This window comes from Cyberlindnera jadinii (genome assembly GCF_001661405.1).
Source record: "Cyberlindnera jadinii NRRL Y-1542 unplaced genomic scaffold CYBJAscaffold_7, whole genome shotgun sequence".
NCBI lineage: Eukaryota > Fungi > Ascomycota > Saccharomycetes > Phaffomycetales > Wickerhamomycetaceae > Williopsis > Williopsis jadinii.
Genome location: NW_017963658.1, coordinates 94,103 through 115,772, shown reverse-complemented (window position 1 = coordinate 115,772; position 21,670 = coordinate 94,103). Strand labels below are relative to the sequence as shown.

General features: G+C 43.4%; 11 protein-coding genes across 11 annotated transcripts; 6 read left to right on the top strand and 5 right to left on the bottom strand.

Annotated features, from left to right (window-relative positions):
* Window positions 1-1,160: 1,160 nt before the first annotated feature.
* On the top strand, window positions 1,161-2,843 carry FMP40 (Fmp40p; the record flags this gene model as incomplete). The annotated part of the gene is made up of 1 exon (XM_020212047.2): window positions 1,161-2,843. A coding segment is annotated over one exon (1,683 nt), but the record flags the coding sequence as incomplete, so codon positions are not given.
* Window positions 2,844-2,924: 81 nt separating this feature from the next.
* Window positions 2,925-4,094, top strand: CYBJADRAFT_91018 (uncharacterized protein). The gene has a single exon (XM_020218004.1). The coding sequence runs from the start codon at window positions 3,005-3,007 to the stop codon at window positions 3,722-3,724; it is 720 nt and encodes a 239-aa protein (XP_020070266.1). The 5' UTR covers window positions 2,925-3,004; the 3' UTR covers window positions 3,725-4,094.
* Window positions 4,095-4,128: 34 nt separating this feature from the next.
* On the top strand, window positions 4,129-7,605 carry CYBJADRAFT_151236 (P-loop containing nucleoside triphosphate hydrolase protein; the record flags this gene model as incomplete). The annotated part of the gene is made up of 2 exons (XM_020213360.1): window positions 4,129-4,325; window positions 4,428-7,605. 2 exons carry the CDS (start codon window positions 4,129-4,131, stop codon window positions 7,150-7,152), a joined length of 2,922 nt encoding a protein of 973 aa, XP_020070264.1. The 3' UTR covers window positions 7,153-7,605.
* Window positions 7,089-7,605, bottom strand: CYBJADRAFT_167827 (uncharacterized protein). The gene is given in 3 exon segments (XM_020215090.1): window positions 7,089-7,255; window positions 7,307-7,454; window positions 7,474-7,605. 3 exon segments carry the CDS (start codon window positions 7,537-7,539, stop codon window positions 7,251-7,253), a joined length of 219 nt encoding a protein of 72 aa, XP_020070265.1. The 5' UTR covers window positions 7,540-7,605; the 3' UTR covers window positions 7,089-7,250.
* A 1,298-nt stretch (window positions 7,606-8,903) lies between these two features.
* CYBJADRAFT_194240 (MFS general substrate transporter) lies at window positions 8,904-10,594 on the top strand (the record flags this gene model as incomplete). Its single annotated transcript, XM_020217512.1, has 3 exons — window positions 8,904-9,248; window positions 9,354-10,161; window positions 10,188-10,594. Exons 1-3 carry the CDS (start codon window positions 9,006-9,008, stop codon window positions 10,592-10,594), a joined length of 1,458 nt encoding a protein of 485 aa, XP_020070263.1. The 5' UTR covers window positions 8,904-9,005.
* Window positions 10,595-10,615: 21 nt separating this feature from the next.
* FPY1 (flavin adenine dinucleotide pyrophosphatase) lies at window positions 10,616-11,533 on the bottom strand (the record flags this gene model as incomplete). Its single annotated transcript, XM_020216874.1, has 2 exons — window positions 10,616-11,404; window positions 11,459-11,533. 2 exons carry the CDS (start codon window positions 11,531-11,533, stop codon window positions 10,616-10,618), a joined length of 864 nt encoding a protein of 287 aa, XP_020070262.1.
* A 172-nt stretch (window positions 11,534-11,705) lies between these two features.
* On the top strand, window positions 11,706-12,276 carry CHP1 (ribosome-associated Tef1p biogenesis chaperone CHP1). The gene has a single exon (XM_020215089.1). The coding sequence runs from the start codon at window positions 11,808-11,810 to the stop codon at window positions 12,249-12,251; it is 444 nt and encodes a 147-aa protein (XP_020070261.1). The 5' UTR covers window positions 11,706-11,807; the 3' UTR covers window positions 12,252-12,276.
* Window positions 12,277-12,336: 60 nt separating this feature from the next.
* CYBJADRAFT_117827 (cation diffusion facilitator family transporter) lies at window positions 12,337-13,536 on the bottom strand (the record flags this gene model as incomplete). The annotated part of the gene is made up of 1 exon (XM_020212238.1): window positions 12,337-13,536. A coding segment is annotated over one exon (1,200 nt), but the record flags the coding sequence as incomplete, so codon positions are not given.
* An 880-nt stretch (window positions 13,537-14,416) lies between these two features.
* ECM5 (Ecm5p) lies at window positions 14,417-17,972 on the bottom strand (the record flags this gene model as incomplete). The annotated part of the gene is made up of 1 exon (XM_020215088.1): window positions 14,417-17,972. A coding segment is annotated over exon 1 (3,501 nt), but the record flags the coding sequence as incomplete, so codon positions are not given.
* A 1,018-nt stretch (window positions 17,973-18,990) lies between these two features.
* On the top strand, window positions 18,991-20,164 carry GTR1 (Rag GTPase GTR1). The gene has a single exon (XM_020218003.1). The coding sequence runs from the start codon at window positions 19,247-19,249 to the stop codon at window positions 20,105-20,107; it is 861 nt and encodes a 286-aa protein (XP_020070258.1). The 5' UTR covers window positions 18,991-19,246; the 3' UTR covers window positions 20,108-20,164.
* A 57-nt stretch (window positions 20,165-20,221) lies between these two features.
* GRE1 (Gre1p) lies at window positions 20,222-20,740 on the bottom strand (the record flags this gene model as incomplete). The annotated part of the gene is made up of 1 exon (XM_020213701.1): window positions 20,222-20,740. The coding sequence occupies one exon, from the start codon at window positions 20,738-20,740 to the stop codon at window positions 20,222-20,224; it is 519 nt and encodes a 172-aa protein (XP_020070257.1).
* Between the last annotated feature and the right edge of the window lie 930 nt (window positions 20,741-21,670).

Here is a 21,670-nt window from a genome sequence, read left to right as displayed (position 1 = left end):
TGGTGCAATCTGTTGTTGATCTCGTCGTGAGCCTTGCTCTTAATCTTGTCAAACAAACCCATTGTTGTAGTTACTAGTTACTAATCGCAGTCGTATAAAACTATGCTAGAAAGGAAGAAAACGGAATAGAGAAAACAATTGAACATGTGGCTCACCACGTTCTTTTATACCCAGACTAACCGTACCGGCACCCCTCCCTAATTTCCAGAATATTTCGCTCATAAATTAATCCCCATGTTTGGGAACACAACTTATGGACGTGGAATAACGTGGTTGACGTGCCTCAATGCAAGAGAACACATAAGCTCTCGCCCAAGGGACACGTTATACCGCAAAATGTGTGGTGCGCGAAGAACGAGATCCTCTTCAACGGAATTGGCAGACCCAGACACCTTCGAGGACCAATTGATGCTTTTAACACGTGTTACATTGACAACTGATACTCTTTAAAACCTTAGATCTTGCGTTAGTCTTCAACTCATTTTGACCACCGTGTATAAAAAAGGCAGCCGGGATCAAAAGGCTGTGAACAATCTTGAAGGGAATAAGGTGAAACTCGCATAGCAAGGAAGTGGACAACAGTTTCATAAAAAGAAAAAAAAGGGGGACATGGCTTCCTAAGCCCCGTTGGTCTCTCGTTTCTCACAGAGCTACCGAACGACGCTTATATAATTGGCAGGCTATATACATTAGGTACATGGATATCACCCCACGAATAAATTGAATGCTGAGACTGTGGAACAACTTTGAGGGCGGGGTGGGGAGGGGGTTGAAGACGGAGAAATACGCGTGTGTTGAAGATTATGTAATATATTACATAATCAAACAATTCCCAAACATTACCCTGCTGACTCCACCTGATTACATAAGCAACTGTATTGTGATGATGTAATCGAACATTGCTACGCCACATAACCGTCCAACGGATGGGGAAGGGCAATGAAGAACAGGAGACTGTTTACCCTTCGTATTCAGTAGTTCGAAGCCATTGAATGACAAGTGAGATGAAGCCAGGTCACATGGCTATGAAATCCACTCTGAAGACGCTGATCAGACCTTCGGTCTTTGCAACAAGCTTGAGCGCTGAGCCGGTGCTACCAACAGTTCAGGCTGCAATTGCAGAGTATCACGGCGAGAATGAGTTGGATAGGGTCGCAAAGTTCAACACTCCTAGGATTCTGAAGTCTGGTGCCTTTCAATACACAGTGCCAACCAAGAGAAAGAATCATCGCTTCCTGTTGGCATCTCCTAGGGCATTGGAAGACTTGAACCTCAAGCTCGATGAGTTTGGCGAAGAGCTGTTATCTGGTGAGTCGTTCTATTATGACGATAGGATATTCCCCTATGCACAGGCGTATGCTGGGTTCCAATTCGGTCAGTTCGCAGGCCAGCTAGGTGATGGTCGTGTTGTCAACCTGTTTGATCTTGAAACTGAAAGTGGTGAGCGGTTCGAGCTGCAGTTGAAAGGTGCCGGTAAGACTGCATTCTCAAGATTTGCCGATGGTAAAGCTGTTGTTAGATCAAGCATCAGGGAATTCATTATGTCAGAGGCATTGAATGGTATTGGAGTTCCAACCACAAGAGCGTTATCCTTATCTCTATTACCAGGGACATTAGCACAGAGGAATTATGCGGAACAATGTGCAGTGGTTTCAAGATTTGCAGAGTCCTGGCTACGATTAGGTACCTTCGACCTTTACAGGTATCGTAAAGATAGAAATGGACTGAGGGAGCTATGCGACTATACCATCACCAAGGTATTGAAGGAACTGCCAGAGTTCAGTGCCAATAGGTACAAAGAGGATAAGTACAGCGATGTGACAGAAGGTGGAGGACCGGATGAAAATGTCATTGATATACTGGATTCATCGAGATATGATCAGATGTATAGACAAATTGTTCGTCTCAATGCCAAAGTAGTGGCTTATTGGCAAGTTTATGGGTTCCTTAATGGGGTTCTAAACACAGACAACACTTCAGCAATTGGATTATCCATGGACTTTGGTCCATTTAGCTTCTTGGATAAGTTTAACCCAAAGTACACTCCAAACCATGATGATGTACAACTACGTTACTCATATGAAAACCAACCGAGCATAGTTTGGTGGAACTTGACGAGGTTGGCGGAAAGTTTAGTTGAGTTAATAGGTGCTGGACCAGATTTGGTTGACGATGAGTTCTTCGTGGAGCATGGTGTCAGAGAGGATCAAGGTCCGGATGTGCTGAAAAGGGCAGAGAGTATTATATATCTTGCCAGTAATGAGTACAAGGAAACCTTCATGGACAACTACAACAGACTCATGTCCTTAAGACTTGGATTGAAGTCTGTTATGGATGGAGATAACGAATTATTTGCCCAACTGTTGGATGTTTTGTACAAGACTCAAGTTGATTATAACCAATTCTTTATCAAACTACAGCTGTCCAATCTCGATGATCATTTGATATTCCTTTCAAAGGATGTTCATGAGAGGTATGCACATCCACAGGATAAGGTTGACGTTGAAAGAAACAAAGAGGCCGAGGATTTAATCACTAAATGGTTGGAGAGCTACAAAGAAAGATTGTCTAGAGAAGGTATAACGCAGGAACAACGTAGAAATATTGCTCAGGCTCATAATCCTTTATTTATACCAAGAAATTGGATGCTGGAGGAAGTCATCAGTGAGGTTGAAGACAGCCGTGGTGAAGAATATGGCCGGTTGGAAAAATTGCTGTTGATGAGCAGTTATCCATATAATCCAGAGAAATGGGGCAACAAGCTCAAAGATTTGGAAACCAAATGGTTGCAAAATGAAGTGGATGCAGTCAACTTTATGAAGCAATGCAGTTGCTCGAGCTAGAAACAGCAATGAGAGCATTTTCAAAGAAAGTATCTTCGAGATGTGAATGGTATTTCAGACTTTGCAAATCGATGTAATTATAAAAATCATTATAATGACCCTCCAATTCAATGAATATACGTTGAACTCTGGGACAACTGATACCTATTGAAACATAGAACATGATTATGGATGGAGATGTCGGTGAAGGGTACCAGGATATAATAAGTGTCTTTAACGTTTATTCCAGTACAGATTCCGATTCCACGAGCGATGCTGATGACTTACCTGATGTGAAATTTTCAGAATCAGAAAGAGGTTTACCTTCTTTGAAGAGTTCTAATGGAGAATCACTCTCCAGGTATAAAGAGGATAGGAAAAGGGTTGTTGAATGGAGAACGCGCTGGGAGAATTGTCGCAGAAGGTTAGATATGTACTATGCAAATTCAAGTGACGATACGCACGTTGATGGAAGGTTTCCCGTGCTTAATGAACGACAAAAGACCCCTACTCATCCTTTAGAGACTTCAAGCTCTAAAATTGAATCTTCGAGGGATTACATGAGCAGTGACAATGCTGCCTGTGCTAGCGAATGCCATCGCTGCAAAAGGAGACGTGGAAGAATATGGAAATTTATTTACAGCATTTTCCATTGGAGAAGATCATCAAAGAATAAGGAGGCTCAAGGATGTTTTGAAACCTCAATTGAAAGGGTAAAGTCACCAACAAAAGATACGTTTAGAGATGGTTCTCCAAGGGTTTACAGTCTAGGCAAAGCACAAGCACAGCAAGTGAATCATAGACAGAGAGAGGAGCAGAAAAGACATAATGATACTGTAAGAGGATATCGTGAGCTCGTGTTGTCACCATATGCCTGTATTGAGCCTTATACGTACATCTAACTGCTGAATTAGTGTATATGTGATGTGTGTATAGTTGTCTATCTATGTACAGGCTAACGTTACTTTTGACGTTATTTTCCCCTCTGCTATTGTGCCATTTTGGCGTACAGAAACACAAGTTGGCGAAATCCGCACCAACTTTCCCAATATCGTAACACAACGCTTTATCCTAGCATTGCAATTTGCGCAAATTCTCTCCTCTCCCCCAAACCCCACGGACCAGATATTTTTTCCTTATCGGGGATTCCTCCCAGCGGCAAAAAATTACACCTCCACAAACCCACACACCCCATCAACACAGACACAAAAGACACAAATCAATCTAGAACTTTCTCTCAAACTTTCCCCTTTTCCCTTCCTTTCCATCCTCAGCGGCTAATCAAAACAACAACAAACAGCGACAAATGGGGATTCCAATAGCTAGGAAGAGGAACTATAACAACAGCGCTAGCGTGAAGCTACCGGTATATCGTCTCTCCACGACGAGTACTGTGCTACTCCCTGGGATCTTGTACAGGGTGACTTTTGATCAGATGGATGCCTTGACGGTTATCCAGTTCTTCCGCGGGAACGAGAAAATCAACAATGTGTTGCTCTCATCGTTGAAGAAGAGTGTGTTTAGCATTGCCGAGGAGAGGCAGAAACAGCTCCAAGAGATACCAGCCATCTCGAGGGAGGCCATCGACGGCGGTCGTGAACTGAGAAAATTTCTGAACGGTGTACACACCAACGAATCCGCTTATGATTGGTTGTTGATTGGACTTGTTCCGCAGGATGGGGGCAACGTTTGTACCGTCTCTAGAATTGTTGGAATCGCTAACGATCCAAAGAACTTTGTCATCACGTTCCAAGCGCTCGCTAGAGGCGAATTACCACTCGGTAAGGAGATTGAAAATGGTGCGATGCCAGTGGAGCTTGACATTCTTGCATATTCGAACAAGGTTGAACTTGGAGAAGCATTCTTAAACGAACAGATTGCCTCGTTCAATGATAGGGCGCTGCATCTATTCTCCAGAATTGATTCATTTTTGGAATTGTTTGTATCTTCAGATACTGCGCAATCGCCTTCCAAGTCGTTTGCCCTTACATTATCCCCACTCGGGAATGCATTAAACATCCAGTTCTCTGCCGATTACAAGACAAGTGCACCAAAGTTGAGATCACTCATTGAGAGTTTCAACACTCAGATGGCAGATTATAGTGAACAGAAGAGATCAGAGAACTTTTTAAGATTGTTGGATCTAACAGTGGCCATCCTCCCAATCTCCAAATTGACTTTTCTCTCAAAGGTTGATCCATTCGAGAGAGTTGAATCATTCTTTGTCATTATTGAAGAGTTTGAAAATGTGTTCAAGGCATTAGATGGATCAGTGGATTATGTCGAAAAGTTTTATTCATCGGCTTCAGATGCTGAAAAATCCAAAATCATCTCAAACCAGTTGAAGTCTATCAAGTTGTCTCTAGACTTGATGAAACCAAAGTCATCACGTTCGTCAGCAGCGCTTCCAAGAAGTTCCGGAAATCAAGATGGAAGTGACGAAAACGAAGATATAAAGATCATTGGTCGGTTCTTGGAAAAAATACCATCTGACGTTAACCCAGATGGCGTAAAACTCTTGATGAAGGATTTCAGAAGACTTCAAAAGATGCCACCTCAACACTCTGAGTACCAAGTGTTAAGAACTTATTTTGATGTTGTCTTAGATATCCCATTTGGCCAATACGTGAACTTCGAAGAGACAGATATTGCTAAAGCAGCACAACAATTGGACGATGATCATTATGGTCTTTACCACGTGAAAAAACGTCTTTTGCAATTTCTCTCTGTATTGAAGCTACAAGACAGACAGGAAAAGTTGAAATCATCTTCATCTACACCAGATTCGAATGAGGGCCAACTAGTGCTGGGACACGAGGATGAATCAACTGCACACGAACAACCACAACCACAACTGCTGAAAAAGAGACATCAAGGTTCGAAGGCACCTATATTACTGTTTGTTGGACCACCAGGTGTTGGTAAGACTTCTTTAGCCAAATCAATAGCAACCACACTGGGACGCAAATTCCAAAGAATATCACTAGGTGGTGTCCGTGACGAATCAGAAATTCGTGGTCATAGAAGAACCTACGTGGGTTCCATGCCTGGTGTTATTGTTAGTGCATTGCGTAAGGCTGGCTCCATGAATCCAGTTATCCTTCTTGACGAGATTGACAAAGTGAGTGGTGGAACTAACAGCGGAGGAAGAGTCAGTGGAGATCCTGCTGCTGCTTTATTGGAAGTTTTGGACCCTGAACAGAATGTGAATTTCACAGATCACTATTTGGGATTCCCAATTGATTTGAGTAACGTCTTGTTTTTATGCACTGCGAATGAGCTTGCCACTATAAGTGCACCATTGAGAGATAGAACTGAAATCATCGAAATATCCGGTTATACTATGGAAGAGAAGTGTAACATCGGTGCCAAGTATTTACTGCCTAAACAGATCAAAGCCAATGGATTGCATCCGGGCGATGTTGTTCTAAACGACGAGATCTGGAAAACCGTTGTTTCTCAATACGTAAGAGAAGCAGGTGTGAGAAATTTGGAACGTAAAATTGGTGCCATTTGCCGTGGCAAAGCTGTTGAGTATGTTGAAAATGAAGCTTCTTATGATAACTTTGTTAAGGAGACAGAGCTTGTGAAATATTTAGGATTGCCATCACATCCAATTTTCAAGGATTTACTCGATAAACCTAAGTTTTCAGCAAGCTATGGTGTTGTTAATGGATTGAGTTATAATTCTGATGGTTCTGGAGGCGTGTTAGTCTTTGAGGTGATCTCGATTCCAACCAATGCCAAGGATCAAAGTTCTCCACGTACTGTTCTCACAGGTCGTCTCGGGGAGACCCTCACAGAGTCGATCAAGATTGGAATTTCATTCATCAAATCAATAATTGCTCGTAACCTGATTAGTGGCACAACTTCTGAAACGCTTTCCAACTTCAACAACTCTGAATTACACCTCCACGTTCCAATGGGAGGTATTTCTAAGGATGGTCCATCTGCTGGTATTACTATCACTTTAGCGCTGTTATCAGTGGCTCTACAACGTCAAGTTCCTTCTGACATTGCCATGACTGGTGAGATTACTCTTCGTGGTAAAGTCTTACCTATTGGCGGTGTTTCTGAAAAACTGTTAGGTGCTTCCCAATACGGTATTAAGACAGTTTTGGTTCCAAAGTCTAATCGTCGTGATGTCATCGAAGGTTTCTACAACGATGATGTGAAGCTTATGGAATTGGTCAACAACGATTCGGACGAGCCCGAAAGGCTTGTCAAGGATAAATTAGGAATTTCATTGATATACGTTGATACCTTTTGGGATGTAATCAAGGCAGTATGGGGAGATCAAGTTGTTGAACAGCACTTTGCAAACTTGTAAATAGATCACTTCTCTTCAATGAAATATTTCCAAGCACAACTCATTATGGTGACATCTCAGTAGGAAATATTTTTGGATGTGGATTTTCCTAATGCCCATTAGTCTTCATCAGATGGTACAAGTGTTCCGTGAGAGCCTGTTACAACTGCTCGACTAGCAGTATTAACTTTGTTACGAATGTCCAAAGGAAATGTGAAGCTACTTTCAGAGAGTATGTGAGCACTGCTCATCACTACACCAAGGTCCGTTGTAACACTACTTTCTGTACAGATTTCACGTGTATTCATCGGAAGCAGTGCTGCCTTGGTGACTATCAGTAACAGCAGGTTTCACACACGACTCATAACTACAAAATTTCACTTCAGATGTAACACGAATAAGAACCATCTTCTAAAACAACCTATATCTGCATATATCTGAATATATATTATGTGGTTGGATTGAAAACCAGAGACAGTGGTGTTAATTAAAATACTAACATAAAAAGCCGTCTCAAGGAAGACATCCTTATCGCAATGTACTATAGTGAGCAGCGTATCAGATTGGACACTGTATCATGTAAGACACAAGAAAGTTATATATGGTGGTAACGGTAGTGATACCCGTTATCAACCTTTCCGTGCCGCAGTTAGTACACCCACACGAGCGTATAATGAGAAGGCTGATAAAGGCATGCCCAGATGTGACGACATCAAGAGAAACAGCGACTTTCTTGGTAATGTTATTCTCTTTATAGATAAAGAAGGTTGTAGACAAAGCTAAATATGTCTTATATGAGAAGATATGATTGACAGCAGAGACCTTGAAGGAGTTACGAGGGAATATGGCAATGGAGGTCTTGAAGAAGATTCCGGGGACAAGCTAGAAGGAACACTATGTAATACGCTGGAAGACTCAGAAGACTGAAAAAAATTAGATAAATAGAGCTCACCAGATTTACTGGACGACCTATTATATTCAATTTAATTAACTGGATCAACTTCTAAAGAACTTCCTCTCAATTATTGGTTCAAGGCAGTTGCGAATATGTAAGCAGTTGTACAGTAAAAACCATACCAGTGATGGACCAGCGGGGCATTTCAAAATTTGATTCGTCACATCTCTTCTGAGTGTGTCTGAGTGATATTACTCATGGATTAATTGGTGCTACAGCGTAATGTTTCCTGCTTTCACTATATGAAGTGTGAGTCTCAAAGAGGCGTGTGCAAGCACCAACACTCAAACATCCGGACATCACATAATCATAAATATCACCACATCTGCGTCCACTTTTTATGCTTATGGAGTCGTTCAATTATGTTGAATTTATTCAACAGAGCGTGCTTTACAAAGGGTTAAGGGTTAGTGAAGAGTCATAGAGCTCAGGTTGAGGGAATATTGTAGGAATTTACAGCGTAACATGTGCCATAATCTGTGGCTGTTGGTCTTTTTATAGGGTAACAGAGGAACTGTTTAGTTGTACAATTGGCTAGCACACTGGATATAAGGATTAACAGCTCATTATTCCTTTAGCACTCGCTGGGAATCAACACCTGGGTTGTAATGCACTTGATGATCAGTTATAGTCATTGCTTTTACTGTAATTTTGGCCTCCCCAATGAGAAGATATCACAACTGTGGTTTCACGTAGTTTGTCTTCGATCGACAAATATTACAGTGATGGTTCGTACGTGGTCGCAAAAAGGTACAGAATGGGATAACAAAGCTCCACTGTAATACGATTCTGATGTAGTTACTCAAATACATGATAAAGCCACCGCATTATTATTCCCAACTACTTAGAGATATAAACTGAACGTCTCCCGTCATGGTCAGAAGTATGAGCCTCACGAACTGAAAACAACAGCTCCAAGATGTTTTCTTTGAAAGAAGAGACAGCAGTTGAGAACAGAGAGTTGAAAACATCTGACTGTGAAGTTCATAAAACTATCAAGACCAAAGATGCTGATGTATCTCTCCGGTTGTTTGAAGAGTATGAATCCCAAGCTGGTGAACTGACCCCAGAATTAGAGAAAAGGATTGTGATGAAGCTATGGTTAACTGTTTTCCCCATAGTTTTCCTGGTTAACTTCATGCTATTCCTCGATAAGAATGCAGTGAGCTATGCTAAATTATTGGGAATGTTTGAAGACTTAGATTTGGACCAACAAAAGTACAGTAATTTACAAACTTTCCTCTATTTGGGATACTTATTAGGATAGATTCCATCACATTTGATCTTTCAAAAGATTCCTCTAAAGTATTACGTCTCGGGTGCCACTTTAATCTGGTCCTTTTTAACTCTGATCCATTTAACATGTCAAAACTACAGTCAACTGGCCGCTGTAAGATTTCTGCTGGGACTTTGTGAGTCTGGTGTTACACCTTGTTTGGCACATACCATTGCAATGTGGTTCACTCCGGAGGAACAAGCCATAGTGGCACCTGTATTTTGGATATCATCATCAGGACAAGGTCTTTTCGGTGGTCCTATTTCTTATGGAGTTCAATTTGTCCAAGGTGTTAGTCCATGGAAGGTCTATTGGTCTATAATTGGTGTACTGATGTTTGTCGTTTCCATGTCATCATTGCTTTTCTATCCGAGCAATCCTGCTTCATTCTGGATCTTTACACCAGTTGAAAGGGTCCACATTATCAAGAGAATTAAGTCAAAGACCAATTCTTCAATTGAGCAGAAAGTTGTTAAAAGAGAACAAATCGTGGAAGCTTTGAAGGATCCAATCACTTGGCTATTCTTCTGGTTTGTGTTCTTCAACATGTTTTCAAACAACATCAGTTTCCAATCTACAATCATCTACAAAAACTTGGGGTTCAGCAATTTACAATCAACTTTGGTTGCCATTGCTTCAGCTGGATATTCCACTGTTGCAGCAGTTATTGGTTCGACAATACTATCGCAGTATAAGGCGCAGTCAGCTCATGTTGGAACAGCCTTTCTCATCATTGCACTGTTGGGTTGTATCTTAGCAATTGCGTTGCCATTGAGCCAATCGTATGGCATTCTTGCCGGTACATTTTAACGCATTCCAACTCAGTGACGTTCACTGCAGTATTATCATGGTGCCAATCCAGTGCAGCTGGCTACACCAAGAGACTAGTTAGAAGTATAGTGTGGTCAATTGGATATGCTGTAATGAACATGCTGGCACCTCAATTCTGGAGGCAGCAAGATCAACCTCGGTATTACATGGCGTGGGGGTTAATCATCGCATTTATCTGTGTTCTGTCACCGTGTACACTTCAGCTGATTCGTTTCATCCTGAGTCGAAGAAACAAAGAAAGATTACAGTTATTGAAGGACATTGCGGACAATAGAGTTGAAGATACTACAGGGTTTGTTATTGAAATCCATGATGACGGGAATGAGGTTAAGAAATCTGTGGACATTTCAATGTTAGACCTAACAGATTTACAGAACAAGAAGTTTATTTATCCTTTGTGAAGGGGCTCCCATTTTGAGATCTTATTCCACTCTATCTTCAACCTTTTCGGAGTATGATTTCTCTTGTTCATCTGTGACCTGTTCACCTTCTAAGTTCTTTACGCAGTAGTCAACAACGTATTGCAAGCTGCTTTTATCCTCCTCTCTTCCCAGAACACTTATGGTGTTGAAGCCCTGGCCCATATGTGGATAGCTTCCAATTTTGATGTCATTACCAACTTCTTTCTGTAGTTTACTTAGATGTGGAGCCATTGCTGACTCTCTCAAAGGTGTCTTGACAAAGTATCTAATAAACGATTTACTGATGATTCTCGTACCCTTGAAGGATTCTATCAAAGAGTCCAACAGCTTTGTGAATAGCTGTGGAACTCCTGGAAGGACATAGAACCGTTCGTTCAGGCCAACGACAGGGACCCATAGGTCATCTCTTAAAAAGATCACATCAACATTATCACCCTTTGGGAACGTTGCCATGCGCAATTGTGCCTTTCTAGCATCTCCTTCGTGTTGTATGTTCTTCTGACTCAACCTGGCCATTCTCTCGGCAGTCTCCTGATGTAATTCTGTAGGCAGCTTGAACGCACTAGCCAACGAGTCATAAGTGATATCGTCATGGGTTGGCCCAATACCACCGCTGGTCACTACAAAGTCATATTTCTGCATCAATTGAACCGCATTGTGGATCTCCAGCTCATCATCGGGAACCACCAAGATCCTCTTACACTCAACACCCAGTGAAAACATCTTCTGGGCAAAGTAATACGAGTTCGTATCGTGGATCTTCCCGTTAAGGATCTCATCTCCAATGATCTAGAAAGCCGTTATTACTTGTGACAAACACATCAATCGTCGCCTAAGACTTACAATTATGCCTGCAGTGGCTATACGGTTCATCTTAATACTCTGCAACCCAACGTTTCGAGCCAATTGACCGTACATCTCTTGCTGATGTCTCCCAAATGTCTATGGCATGTCCGGGAGGAAGTGCAAGCGGACAAATGAGGACTTGCAAAACGAGTTCGCGGGACATTCGGGACAGGACAAAAACAAAGAAGTTCCGGAATGTTCGAGAAGGAATTCCGGCCCTCATCGAATAAAATTTCACCGATGCACTTGATCAAATATTCATGAAAAAACGTATAAAAAGCACTCTTTTACACAGGTTTTGACCCATTTCCTTCAGTGATTTCAGTGATTAAAACACTACAACGAGATGAGTTTGAGTAACTTCGATGCGGAGAACGCCGATAACCTGGAAGATATCGAGAAGCAGTTCGCAGTGAAAGCTGTGCACCAGGCTGAGACATATTGGACGTTGTTGACCAAGATACCGGGGTCAAAGATCAAGCTTACGAAATACGACGACGAGATCTACGACAAGCTGCTGGAGGAGTTCCCGGAGTTCAAGGACCCGGACTATGCGAGAAGCATCGATGAAGAGAAGATGAAGTCGCCGGAGGGTAAGGCCAAGTGGAGAAAGTTCTGCGATTCCTTCAACAAGATTGAGGACTATAACTTTGGTACTCTGTTGAGAACGAGCTCTAGCGACGAGTATGGTCAAGAAACCACCATATTTGTCGTTAGAATCCAATTCTACGCTGTTGAGATAGCAAGAAACAGAGCCGGTTTGAACGATTGGATCCTGGGTAAGGAGTAAGTACGTTTTGTAATGCATTTTTTTCATTGTTATACAGCTGTAGACGTAAGTTCTAGTGTTTATGGTTATGGACAGAGCCATCACTGTGAGTGTGGGTATGGCCCAATTCCTGCTCCACCTTGGCTGCCTCCTCTTGCTCCTCCTCGACTGGTTCAGGCTCAGGCTCACCGACAAATTCGATAAACACCTGTCTCAGGTTATCAACCTCCAGCATCAACTGCTCCTTGATATGAGCAGATACGATTTCGAACTCGCTGATGGTCAGCACGTTGTCCCATCTTTGCAGTGGAGCCTCGAGGACCACCTTAGCGTGGATATTAGGGCCTGAGGTTAGAAGAATCAGCTCCTTTATGGCATACGGTTTCTTGGAGTTGTTATTGGACAGGATCTTTGACAGCAGCTCTTGAAGCTTACTCTGAACGTTGAGGTATCTTGGATCGTTCTCTGGGATCGATCTGTCAACGAGCTCTGTGATAGCAGTCACCATTCCCTTCCAGCCTGCCTTGACAACCAAGGCAGAGACGATCAACCCACCAATGGCATCCAAGGAAGTGATCCCGAAGAAATAACCAGACGTAATAGTGACCAGGGCCACAAGTGAGGTCAAAGAGTCCACTCTATGATGCCATGCGTTGGCTAACAGCACCTTCGAGTTGGTCTCCTTGGCAACCTTTGAGGTGGCTCTGAAAATCCACTCTTTGGCAACGATGGATGCACCTGCAATCCAGGCAGCGTTGACATTTGTAACATCCGTGACAGCACCGTGGGAATGGCCATGGCCTGAAGATAGCAGGTGGATATGGAAATGGTTCAAGGTGTCGATGATGGTGTGTGGAATGACAGGCCCCACAATACTAACCAGGGAAGCCCAGCCTATGGAAACACCAGCCATGGTCAGGATCGACGACACCGCAAGCGAACCAACGGTCTCAACCTTACCGTAGCCATAAGGAAATGCCTTATCAGGGCTTCTGGTGCTCAGTCCAACGGTCCCCAGGGTCAAGAAGTCCGAAACCAGGTCGCTGATGGCGTGAACAGAATCAGCCATCAGTGCCTGAGAGTGGAACACAACACCACCGGTGAACTTACCAATCGCCATACCAACGTTGACCAGCAGGCCTATCCACGTGATGCGGACACCCGGGTTCTCAAAGAACGCCTTCCTGTCCAGCACCAGCAGCCTGTTAGGACCGTGAGAGTGGTTATGGTCGTGTCTCAGCACCTGGCCAAAGGTGAACACGTCGTTCTTCTCAGTCTCGGATTCCCTCAGGTGCACGTGGTCGTGGTCCATGTCGTCTGGGAACGCTTCGTGCGAATGGCCATGCGAATGGGAGGCTGCTGGAGCGTGTGAATGGCCGTGTCCATGAGCATCATGAGCATCTTTCAACTCCGCACGGATATGGCTAGAGACACCGAACTGGCGATGCGCCAATGCTCCGGCGGCGAGCCGTGGGAAGATGGCGATCGGAGCTCTAAGTCTCCTTGGAGAGACAACATGGAGTCTAAGCATTGGAGAGCGGTTCTTCCAGTGGTCAAAGAGCGTGAAAGTGCGGAAGAAAGAGGAAGAAGAGGAAGAAAGTGGAAGAAAGAGGTGGGAAACAAAGAGAAAAAGTGCTAAACTCCATCGGAATTTGGACACACGACGGAATTTCCGCGGGGGAAAGCGCGGCGGGTGGAGAAGTCCTAAACGGGAAAGGTTACGAGCACGCGTGGGCAGAGATTTTGCGGGGGTGTTTTCGGAGTTAGTCGGGGTTAACGGAGCGCCGCTCGGAGTTGAAACCTGCTCTGTGACGGTTCCACCATAATGTTTCGGCAGTTTGATAGTAACAGGGCACTTGGGGGCCAGGTTAGTGTGTGTGTGTAGCTCTGCTGGGCTGGCGTGGGTGCTCGGCAGTGGGCTGTGTGCTTGTTTGGAGCTCGTGGGATGCGTGGGCTGGGGTAGCTGTGCTGAGCTGGAACGGGTTTATGGGTGATGACCTCGTGTGTGGTTTTGACGGAGTACGAGGATTTTGAGAATTACGCCGATTCGTTGTGAAATGGTGGGTTCTGGTGGTTGTTCATGGTGGTCTACAAGTGCTGTGGAGTGTACACGGTATGTGCTATGTATTTTAGTCTGTTTTGGCGGATGTCTGTGGAGCTGTGGCCTGAGGGTTGTGTTCAGCCTGCGTAGCGTTGGTCTCTGCTTTCTCTGTAGCATTGGTGGTCTCTGTCTTCGTAGCATTGGTATCAGCCTGCGTAGCATTGGCCACCTCTGCCTTCTCTTCACCAGTGATCTCTCTTGGAGCCACCTCGTTGGAACTCACTCCACCTGTTTTACTCAAATCGACATTTATGGCTCCCTGGACACTATCAGTACCACCAACGTCATCAAGCGAAGACACAGCGAGGAGCTGCAATGGTAACCCATTGGTTGAGGCGACATTGCTGGTTGACGCATTCTCTTCACTACCAACAGAGTTATTGGCAGTCGACACATTCACGGAGTTCATGTTCGATTTTGGCTTGCGTCTCTGAGTCTTGTTACTGCAATCGATATTCGGTGGAGGTCCATCACAGAAGGGATCTAATGCCCATGTCAATTGGCGTAATTGATTGTACTCGTCCAGCAGCAACACAGAGGCACCTTCAAGTTTCCGTAGGTAAAATCTGACTTTGGCAACGTCTGTTTCGTTAACTATCAGACCATCTTCCCAGGTGAAAGCTTCATGAAGGAAACTTCTAAATTTCAAACCATCATTCGCTATATCGCTCAACACATCGAGTTGATCCGGGTTCAAATCACCAAATGATCCCAAGTTCACAACTTCCTCAACGTCTTCCAGCTTGGGACAGTTGAACTCCCTTGGTACTGGGACATGGTAATCACAAATTGGACAAATGTAGTTCTCAACCTCTTTCGACTTACCACGTCCAAATTTTAGACATTTACAATGGTACCATTCTTGACAATGTTCACATGCAATCATAACACCACTTTCAGCACGACGACAAACACAATATATGGAGTGGTCCTCTTCCTTGAGATTCGAGTGATATTTATCCTCAAGACTGAGTGCAATCGAGTTCTTATCCCGTAAATCAGACAGATGCTGCTTCATCATTGCGAAGGGAGAGTTGATCTTACCAAACAGTTTCTTCATGGACCTCCACCAATCCTCAGCTTGCTTCAAGGGCGAGTCAAAGGTCAAGAGACGTTCACTCGGTTGAAACTCTTTTGCCCTGTCAATAATATCCTTAGAAGAACTGTACAATGGTCTGGGATCAGATGAAGAACCGTTGAAGGTATTCAGAAGCTCATTGTATACCTGTACATTGAAAGTTGGATCACCACGAGATTTCTTCAGTTTTTCATCTCTCAAATTGCCCAATAATGTTTCATTATCCTTCAGCACTTTGAATAGATTCTCCAGTTTATCTTGGTAGTCATTGCGTGTCTGCTTGACAAGCTCAAGTTTATCAACAACTTCCTGGTACAAGGGAACATGATCCAACGACTTCAATAGAACATTGATCTGCTCATATGACGTAGACGGGTTGTTCAGCTCCACTAGTGCACGTTGGCACCACTGTCTTCCATTATTAACCCTGTTTTCCAGGTATTTCACCTTCAAGTTATCAGAAACACCGCAAACGTCATAGCCTTCATCTAGGAGCGATTCAAGTTCCTCCAAGCTTTGACCTTTAGAAGAAGCTTCGTATCGTTGTAACCATCCTAACCTCAAAAGAATTCTCTCCAACAGGGCAATGGAATCCAATCTGACACCAAATGACTTACCAAGATCGATCATATCCTTGAATTGCTCAATTGACGAGCCCTCGGTAAGCAATAGAGAGCGAACAGAAGCTTCATAAGTGGAGATTTCATTGGCAAGTTCCAGGATTTGTTCGATTTCTGGACAGGTGAAGCTCAAGTCCGATATTGAAACAACCAAACTCCTCAAATCTTGCAAGTCATACTGAATCTTGAAGTCACTATCTTCAGTCTTTGTTCCCTTCCTATTACGGATTCTATTCTTTTGTTTGGCATTCAAAATCAACTGTGCTTTGTCCACCCATTTATCAGCATCTTCTAAGTACTCTCGCAAGGTTTCAGCTTGCGGGATATCTCTCAAGACTTGTTCGCTCTCAGAGTATAAGGCCTTTAAAGATTTAAGCGGTGGTTTAGAGTCAGATAACAACAGGTTGTTGAACTTTTCAACCCATTCTTCCGGTGTCTGGCTCAGTGCCAGCATTGTTCTTTGTATGGTTCTGAGCTTCTCATCAGTGTAATAGACGTGCAGTTCTAACTTCATTCCATGAGGATTAACGACTTCTTTTGGGATTGGAGAACGGCTGTCAAAGATAATTGGCATTGAATTTGGAGCTTTGACGACAACTTTTGTAGGGAAAGTTGAGCTTAGCGAATCATCAGAGATGTAGTCGAACTTGTTGGTGATCAGCTTCATCTCAGATTTGTAATTTGCACGAATAGCCATCTCTTCGTCGATCAAAGAGTCCAAGTGAGGTGAAACGATTCTCAACAACTCTGGATCCTTTGATTCCTCAACAATGTTTGTCAGCAATTGGAAGAAGGAGAAACTTGGGACGGTGTTTGTCAGTGGGTATCTAGTGTGATCGGCAATGTTTATCCAATCCTTTGGGAATATTGGCACGGATTCTGTAACGTTTGGACCCAGGGAGATCGACATAGCATACGATTTGGGGAATTTGACGATGAATTCACCAGGATTTGACACTTGACAATGACAAGTTATACCATTTTCCTTTAAGAATTTGGGTGATAGAACCAAATTAGGATCAAAGGGACGTAGGTTTCTCTTGAAGTTCCACGAACACTCTGTGATTTGAGGACCATTATCAAATTCACCCCCTTCGTTAAGGCAGTCAATCAAATCTTGCTTTAAGCCTTCACTGACTTCAATCCCACTAAGATCAAAAGAATGTGAGTTTGAAACTTTGGATAATTTCTGTAACAGTTGTTCATATTTATCCTTGTCACTCGGATCTATGAAATACCACACTTTAGGAGCTCCCCAATGGTGGTATTCGCATAGATAACCATCGTGATCTTGCAATGAGAAATTCACCACTTTGTAATGAGAACCAAGGCTTATTCTTGGTGTCGTGAGGTTCTCCAACTCATTGGGCAGATAGCACAGCAAGTTATTCTTATTCAGTGCCATGTTGTTCAAGTTCCAAGGATGGAATACACTGCTTTTCAAGTCCTGCTTTTCTGAAGCCATCTCAAGTTGTGGAAACAAGGATATATGATAAGGCAAAGAATATACCGGGATGTTTATCGATTCCAACGTCTTTGTATGGAACTTATCCCAGTATTCTTCGTCCGACGTGGAAGTTGTTACTGATTCCTTACAGAACTCTGCAAAGGTCTTTGCATCACCAATAGTTTCAAGTTCGGAAACAGGCGAATCCAGGACTTCTTTGCCTCTATGCCAATAGTAGAAGTCATAATGAGGGTAAGTTGCCGGGTCTCTTGTTGTGATACCCATCTTCTCCTGGGTCCATGATTCGAAATTTGTCCTCAAACCTTTAGATTTAAGGATATCAACTGGAGAAAGACGAGTTGGTGAGCTATTCGACAAGCGTAGATAAAAGTCACTCCCAGGCTCTTGTTTCCTTTTACATGGGTCATCGTGAGTCTCCATTGGCCGTTTGTTCGTCTCATTCTTGAGATCAGAAGGTTCACCAGTAGATGTTTCCCCCTGATCAGCTCTCTTCAATGTCGCATCGTATGGGCTCAGCACCTTGAGATAGGCAGCCTTCAAAGAGGTTGATAACGATGTCATTGTTCTGGTATAACCAAGCTCTCTGCCTATCTGGGCCCATTGCTTTTGACGACAGACCAAGTCAAACCCACCTCTTTCATTCACGAGTTTCCAAAGGTTGTACAAGTCTATTGCCTTCTTATCGATTGTTGGGAATCGTCCAGACGTATAGCATTGAGCCAGCGTTCTATAGAACTCCATCCTAGTCTCATCATTGTGAGTACTTAATGACTGTGCAACCGTCACTATTGGGATCCTATCCAACATCTCTTCACGGAAGGAAAGCTTCCAAGACTGTGGAGGGACAATCTTCACTCCACCATGCTCAGTGGACCGTCTCAACTGTTGAATCGTATCATAGGGATCATTGGCGAACGTTGAATCGTCTAAGTGCACCTGATCCAACATTGGATATCCTCTCCATTGGTCAGCTTCTGAAGAAGTAGGAGCCGTATAACCAGCACCATCGGGAAAGTTTGTTGTAGCCATTTCTTCTCGATTAGCAGCTTAGAACTGTAGCACAGAGAAGGGTATACGGAACAGATAGTGGGAAGAATATAGCCTTGGCCGAAAAAAAGGAAGATGAGGAAAAAACTCTTCATGAGAGACATAATGTATTTATGCTGGGGTATCTCGGGAAGCGCTCGCGATATGAGTACATTGATAGCACCGCTGGAAAGCCCTTATTCTCTACATCTGGACTATGTAAATTATAGTATATGATTATTTATAAAAACTCGCATAAAACACACTTTAATGATATCGAAATTATCAACATGAGCCTCTTACCACTTGGACCTCTCTCATTCCCCAAAAGGGTAAATTCCGGCATTTGCCCTCGGATTATATTCTTTCTATTCCGAGGGTACTCCGGAAGTTACCCGTTACAGCGAATTTCCGGTAAAAGGGCAACACTATCTGCCTTCCTCTTCGTGGTTGCCAGGCCCACCATCGGGGCATAATACAAACCATTAAAGCTGCCTAAAAGAGCTGTTGCCCTCGTAGTTGAACTGCTTGCTCGTTGAAAAGGCCAAGTTGGAAGGGTCCAGTGCGAAGAGATTGATATATAACAGGTTTTACTACGGTGATGAGCTCTGCTAGCAAGAAGAAGCTTCTGCTTATGGTTAGTACTTCTAATCTCATTTCGACCAGTGAAATGGTTGGTACTAATACAGGGACTAGGGAAGAAGTGGCTCTGGTAAGTCGTCGATGCGTTCCATCATCTTCTCGAACTTCTCAGCGTTCGACACTCGTCGTTTGGGTGCGACGATTGACGTTGAGCACTCCCATTTCCGATTCCTGGGTAACATGACTCTGAACTTATGGGACTGTGGTGGACAGGACGTATTCATGGAGAACTACTTCACGAACCAGAAGGATCACATCTTCAAAAGGGTCGAGGTGCTGATCCATGTCTTTGACGTTGAGTCCAAGGAGGTTGGTAAGGACATTGAAATATTCACCAAGTCTCTGAGCCAATTGCGAGAGTTCAGTCCCGATGCCAAAGTGTTTGTTCTATTGCACAAGATTGACCTTGTGCAAGTTGAAAGAAGAGAGGAGCTGTTTAAAATCATGATGGCAAAGTTGCAAGACGTGAGTAACCCATATGGGTTCAGACTCACGGGCTTTGCTACGAGTATTTGGGATGAAAGTCTCTACAAGGCCTGGAGTTCCATAGTTTGTACGTTGATTCCAAATATGGGACAATACGAGCTCAACTTGACAAAATTACAGGAGATTATTGAGGCCCAGGAGATTATCCTCTTTGAAAAGACAACTTTCCTAGTGATATGCTCCAGTAACAACGGTAAGAGTGCCGGTCAGTTGACGAATAAAGAAGGGTTGGACCCAAAGAGATTCGAAAAGATTTCAAATATAATGAAGAACTTCAAACAGAGTGCAACAAAGCTGAAGTCTCAGTTCAAGACCCTCAACTTGAACGATAACCTCTTTATAGTGGAATTAAGCTCCAACCTCATGATATTCGTTGTTATGACCCCACAGAAGTCTGCAAACGATGCAGGACTCATACAAGAGAACATCAAAAGGGCACGAGTCCACTTCCAATAGATCTAATTGACATCACTACATTATCTAAAGTTTCATCAAGTTTCAAATTTGGGCCGATATAGTTGGAATAAAAAAATGGCTAGCACTTAGTCATGTTCATAGCAGTAGAGCACCTTAGAGGTTACGGTTGATGTCCTTCTGACCTTCCTCAACACCTCTGTCGAATCCCTTCTGGGCCATCTCTTGAGCTTGGCTCTGCATTCCACCCTGACCAGAAGTTTGGGAACGAGTTTGACGACCAGCCTTGGAACCACTCATACGACCAGCGTTCATGTCGTCGTCATCCATCTGGGACATACCAGATCTTTGTGTGTTGCCACCCATAGACCCAGCACCCATGGAACCGGCTTGACGAGAGCCATATTGGTTATCGTCATCCATACGCATTCCTGAGCCTGCTTGGCGAGATCCAAACTCATCTTGATCACGGGAGCCAGTAGAGAACTGTTGGTTACGACCACCAGCAGAGCTCAAGTCTTGCTGACCAGAACGGCCAGAGCTACCCATTTGTCCCTGTTGACCGTGTTGACCAGATTGGTGTTGGCCGTGACGTTGGGTTTCGTACTCATCGGATGCATCAGAGTGATCTTTACCACCGAGCTTGTTAGAGATTTTATCAATGAAGTTGGACATTATTTGTATAGAGACTTTTTGTAAGAGCAGTTTCCTGATCGAAAGGACATAGATAAATATTTGTCAATTGACACCATTCGTCTCCCTTTTATAGACCTGGAGAGGCTTTGACGTTTGCCATGGACATTGGTAAGCCTTGGTCTTGGTTGCTCTTCTCTCCTATATTTCAACCCATAAACCTCTCTAATTCACCTGGAAATCCCAAAAAGAAAAGACCTATGTGGGTTAAATTGAATCAAGAGAATGCTTCAAACCATTTGAAAACATCTTTAATTGTTATTTTTGGGTTTCACTTTGATAGGCCTCGTCTTGATGAAGTTTCATAGCCCTCTTTTCCTTGCTAAGTCCAACTATTATGCATGTTTACACAACCGAGACACATTATCAAATCGTACATATGAAACAGGGGGAAATGAGCAATCCAAATGTCCCCTTTCTCCCCAAGGCAAGGGGATGATATGATACTGATGACAGAGGAAGCTTAACTCGTGAACCCATGTACTAGTCATTGCCAATTTCATCGTCTGCATGATGATGATAGTACTAACCAAGTAGGATAACTACTGGCTTAATTTGGACCTAGAATCAGGACGAGGAGAGTTAAAATATTAGCAAATAAGTGAGCTGACTATAGCATGCCAATTGTTATTAGTTCTAGAACTAAACAAGGACACGTGTGGCCTTGAATACTACGCCTCTTTCTGGCTCGTAACAGCCTATGCATATCGTCACTTGACACATAGAGCAAACAAGCAATTTAGCCATACTCCTCCCAGTAGCCAAATTGGAGCAACTTTTCTTGCATATTGTTTGAGAACATCGGATCCTAGCTCATACCGGCAGGTTTACTTGATCAATTGGACACAAGTTGTCAGTTTGACTTGAAGTTGATATACTCCACTACGAACTACCCCAGATTTTAGCAAATGA

What these genes read in the sequence shown, in the direction of transcription:
- CYBJADRAFT_91018 (XM_020218004.1), top strand. Translation starts at nt 3,005, where the DNA reads ATGATTATGGATGGAGATGTCGGTGAAGGGTACCAGGATATAATAAGT.
- CYBJADRAFT_167827 (XM_020215090.1), bottom strand. Translation starts at nt 7,539, where the DNA reads ATGGTTCTTATTCGTGTTACATCTGAAGTGAAATTTTGTAGTTATGAG.
- CHP1 (XM_020215089.1), top strand. Translation starts at nt 11,808, where the DNA reads ATGAGTTTGAGTAACTTCGATGCGGAGAACGCCGATAACCTGGAAGAT.
- GTR1 (XM_020218003.1), top strand. Translation starts at nt 19,247, where the DNA reads ATGCGTTCCATCATCTTCTCGAACTTCTCAGCGTTCGACACTCGTCGT.